The 3,849-nt window shown below is 28.2% G+C and overlaps 1 protein-coding gene across 1 annotated transcript; it reads right to left on the bottom strand.

The window, feature by feature from the left end:
* LOC119681278 lies at positions 1 to 3,849 on the bottom strand. The gene is made up of 4 exons (XM_038094426.1): positions 3,669 to 3,849; positions 2,870 to 3,606; positions 767 to 962; positions 1 to 40 (listed from the first exon to the last, which is right to left on the bottom strand). The coding sequence occupies exons 1-4, from the start codon at positions 3,838 to 3,840 to the stop codon at positions 21 to 23; spliced, it is 1,125 nt and encodes a 374-aa protein (XP_037950354.1). The 5' UTR covers positions 3,841 to 3,849; the 3' UTR covers positions 1 to 20.

Genomic DNA, 3,849 nt, shown 5'->3' with positions numbered 1-3,849 from the left:
ACCTAAAAAGTTTTTCATTTTTAAAATCGTTCTTCGAAATCTGCAAATAAAAAAAACAATTTGTTATAGTTGGTGCTAGGAACATAATCAGAGCGAAACGAGATTTAAAAAAGTGATAGTATGATTTTATACATTAGTTGATAACGTATATGCTTTTATCGCTTATCAAAAAATGTACTGAGTTCTACTATTACTTTTTATTTATCAAAATTCTAGTATCATTCACACTCTGCTATATAAGGTTTATTAGTAATCTGCTAGTTTCTTTTTCATATTATGGCCGTATGTTAGTTCGAGTAAATTGATGGTAAATTGAGGGAAATAGTAAATTATATCGGTATGGCAGTGAATCTTGGTATTTACCAGAATTTTGAGTAGGATAAATTAGATAAAAATTAAGTAAATTAGGTATTTCCTTCGTGAAAATTTCATAAGATGTTTAATATATAAATAAATAAATTTGAAAACTTTTAACCAAAAATAATAAATAAGTGCAATAAATAAATAAATAAATATTTACATAAGTGCAGTGCAAAAAATTCCTAAATTACTCGAACTCGCACACGGCTTAGATAAATAAGGCATATATTTATGAAAACAATTGATACCAATATTGATAAATTTTACTATATCATAGCACTGGTAACGACATTTTATATCCTGTAAATCGATTACTATAGTATCTTAAGATATCTTCTATAGAATAGTGCGAATGATAATTAATTTTTATTTTTGAAGAAATAATCTATTTTTACAGAAGCTTTACCAAAATGTGTCAAAGTTCTTTCAAAAGACAAAAGTGGTTGGCTTGGATATGTACTCAAAGTGTTATATGCTGAACGTATTAATTTTGCGTATTTTTTTATTTCAGATGCCCTCAAAATATCCAGTAGATTTAGATCTTTATTCCAAAAAAACGGAAGAACGCCATCTTGAAAATAGTCATCTAAGACATTCAACATCTACATTAAATATAAGGAAGAATATTAAATAACTTTTTTTATTATTTTAATCATTATTAATTTTAAAATATGTAAATTTTTCTATTTAGAGGGTGTAGTAGATAGAAGAAAATGAAAAAAAAAATGGTTAATATTATCAAAAAAATATAAGCACTCCTAACTACTTGCAATTATGAATCAAACTTTGACGTCTTTATGATTGCAGTTAAACTATTATGACGATTTTTTAATGTTGGTTAAATGCTATATCAAGACCTAACTAATAGTAAAGACTATAATCAAAATAATTATTAAAAATATACAATATATGAGTAGAAAAATGAAATAAATAGGACAGACTGTCAGTCATTGAATTTTTAGAGGTTGCTGCGTCTGCGTCTTAAACCCTTATTAGAAGATCGGTCGTCTGAAAAGGTGAGTGCTTTCAAACCGCTCCTAGTCTCAGCCCCACTCGTTAACTTAGGAACTGCTGTCATCTGGACCACAACAAGCAGTTCAACGCAATTGAAACAAAAAATATATAAAGGTTCTGAAAGTGTCAGTGTCTGCGTTCCGGATATATTTTATGTAAGTATACATATTTAAAAAATCTACTTTTCTAGTAAAGCAGATAGTGGTAAAAGCGTTAGCATCAATATATAAACTGTTATGTTTTAGTGAGATCTCTGCTCCGCATAAATATGTATTTTAATTTAACTCTAAATTTCTTTTACAGAAAATTGCAGTTTTAAACCTTCTTCTCAAAAATTGTCTTAAAATTAAGAGACATGAATTTTTGAGTGTTTATTTTGACTCCTTCAAAACTGCATACTCAATTAGACATATATGGTACATATGTATGTCCAATGTTCACAACATTTTCATGAGTACAGATTTTGGTATGAATATTGTTGTCTAGAGAGTGCCACTGTTCTTATTATAAGTAAGTCAACTTAGTGCGATGCAATTTGCTAATATGGTAACCTTAATAGAAATAAGAAGTATGTAATTCTTGCTCAGCGATGGCAAGTCATTCCCGAACAAATAACTAATGTTTCGGGGACTTAGTATGTATGTTTTAATTTTTTAAAAGTTCGTAATGAAATAAAAAAAAACGTATAAAGAGTCATATCTTGAGATAATAATTGTACTATGTTTATTTAAATGAGTTTTTACATAGAAACTATATACCATAGTGAACTTCACTATTTCAAGAGTGAAAAGGAACACATACCTCAAATGTTAAACTACAAATTTTTGATACTTTTTGAACAGAGTGACACTTTAGGATTAAAATTTTAACTAAATAAATATAATTATTTGCTTAAATCTCAAATTGCTTATATCAACACACAAAAAATATAAATATACATTCTTCCTTCAGCAATAATATATTATATATTTTGATCATACGCTTCGGTGAAAAGGGGGATGTCCCGTTTTCAAGCTTTCTGTTCAGTTGTAACTAAAGAATACAGATTCATCTCGTTTTTGGAAACTGATTTAATAGATTTTAAGATCTGTGATTCGCGTTTTATGAAAAGCATCATGTTATTGGGGTCGATTCGTAAACTTTCTTTAAAATATGTGATTGACCACCTGAGCCGATACGATTCCGATTTCAACGAAACACTTCAGCTTCTTGATTTGCTGTTTTATGCTATAGGATTCTTTTACAAAATAATTTAATCATTATTTCCTTGTTTAAAAAGAATAAAAGTTATAAGTGTTTGAAGACTTAAAATTGACCCATTTAAAGGAAATAAAAATCTGACCATCTAAATTTATTGGTATTCAAAATTTATAAAAAATTTTACTTGAGTCTTTAATGACTGAAAAAATTTTTTTGATGTTTTCCTTAAAAACAGTTTTATTTTTAAATATTTTTAAAAATATGAAAGAGAAAATATAAATAACATCATACTTACATGAATTAAGAGATCGCTTAAGCTGTTTTCCCAAAAAGAAGGTTTGTTTTTTGTAATTTCCCAAAAGAAAGCTGTCGTAAGGAAATAAGTTTTAAAGCGTTTCATTTTATAACACCTGCAAAGTGCCTTCAATAAACAGAAAGTAACTTTTAAATGTTGGCGGTCATGCAACAATTTGTTTTCACCATGAGGATTGCATATCAAAAATGAACAGTATTTTGTTCTTTTATTTCCGAATGAAGGCTTCGGAACTGCGTACCAGGTCTTATTTCGCGTTATATAAGACTTGAACGAATTTAACTTCATCCAACTTTGTTTTTGAAACATTATACCGGGAACAAAATCAATTAAAATTTTGCGGTTATCGCAATGAGCATATATTGTGTGAGTTAAGCCTCGAGTAGAATACTCCAAAAAGTAAACGTCTCTATTACAGCCCAAAACTCGATAATCCAAATTTTCTAAGCCTGCGCAAAATAACTTACTAATCCAATATTTCAGGCATGATCTATCTAAGTAAAAATAATCATTCGTTAAGTCATCTAACAAATCATACAGACTGTCATAAGTTTCGTCTTCACTCATTTTGTCCATAACATCTTTTAAATTTATATAAATAAATCCAGGCCGTTCATCATCTAGTTCCATTTCTACTAACGAAGAAAATGGTATTTTTAAGTTAATTATAGCATCGAATTCGTCTGGTATATTTATTGGAACCTTAGTTGATTGACTTCCTGAATTTTTTATAAAAATTAAAATCAAATTATTTGTAAATTATGTGAATACATTCAATTACCAAATAAAGAGGTGCCATTGAAAAGGTCACGGAAATCTTCATCTATTTGACAAATACTAAGGAATATCTGATCACGTATGACTTCATATTCTTTAAAGTATAATTGCCTGTCACAATCTGATATTTTTGTGTCGAACCCAAGTAATGTTAAGTGTTTCTCAAATTGATACATTTTGGTACG

Source organism: Teleopsis dalmanni, chromosome 2 (genome assembly GCF_002237135.1).
Source record: "Teleopsis dalmanni isolate 2A chromosome 2, ASM223713v2, whole genome shotgun sequence".
In the NCBI taxonomy this organism is placed as follows: Eukaryota; Metazoa; Arthropoda; class Insecta; order Diptera; family Diopsidae; genus Teleopsis; species Teleopsis dalmanni.
The sequence above is the reverse complement of the archived record's forward strand: the minus strand, read 5'-3'. Positions and strand labels throughout refer to the sequence as shown.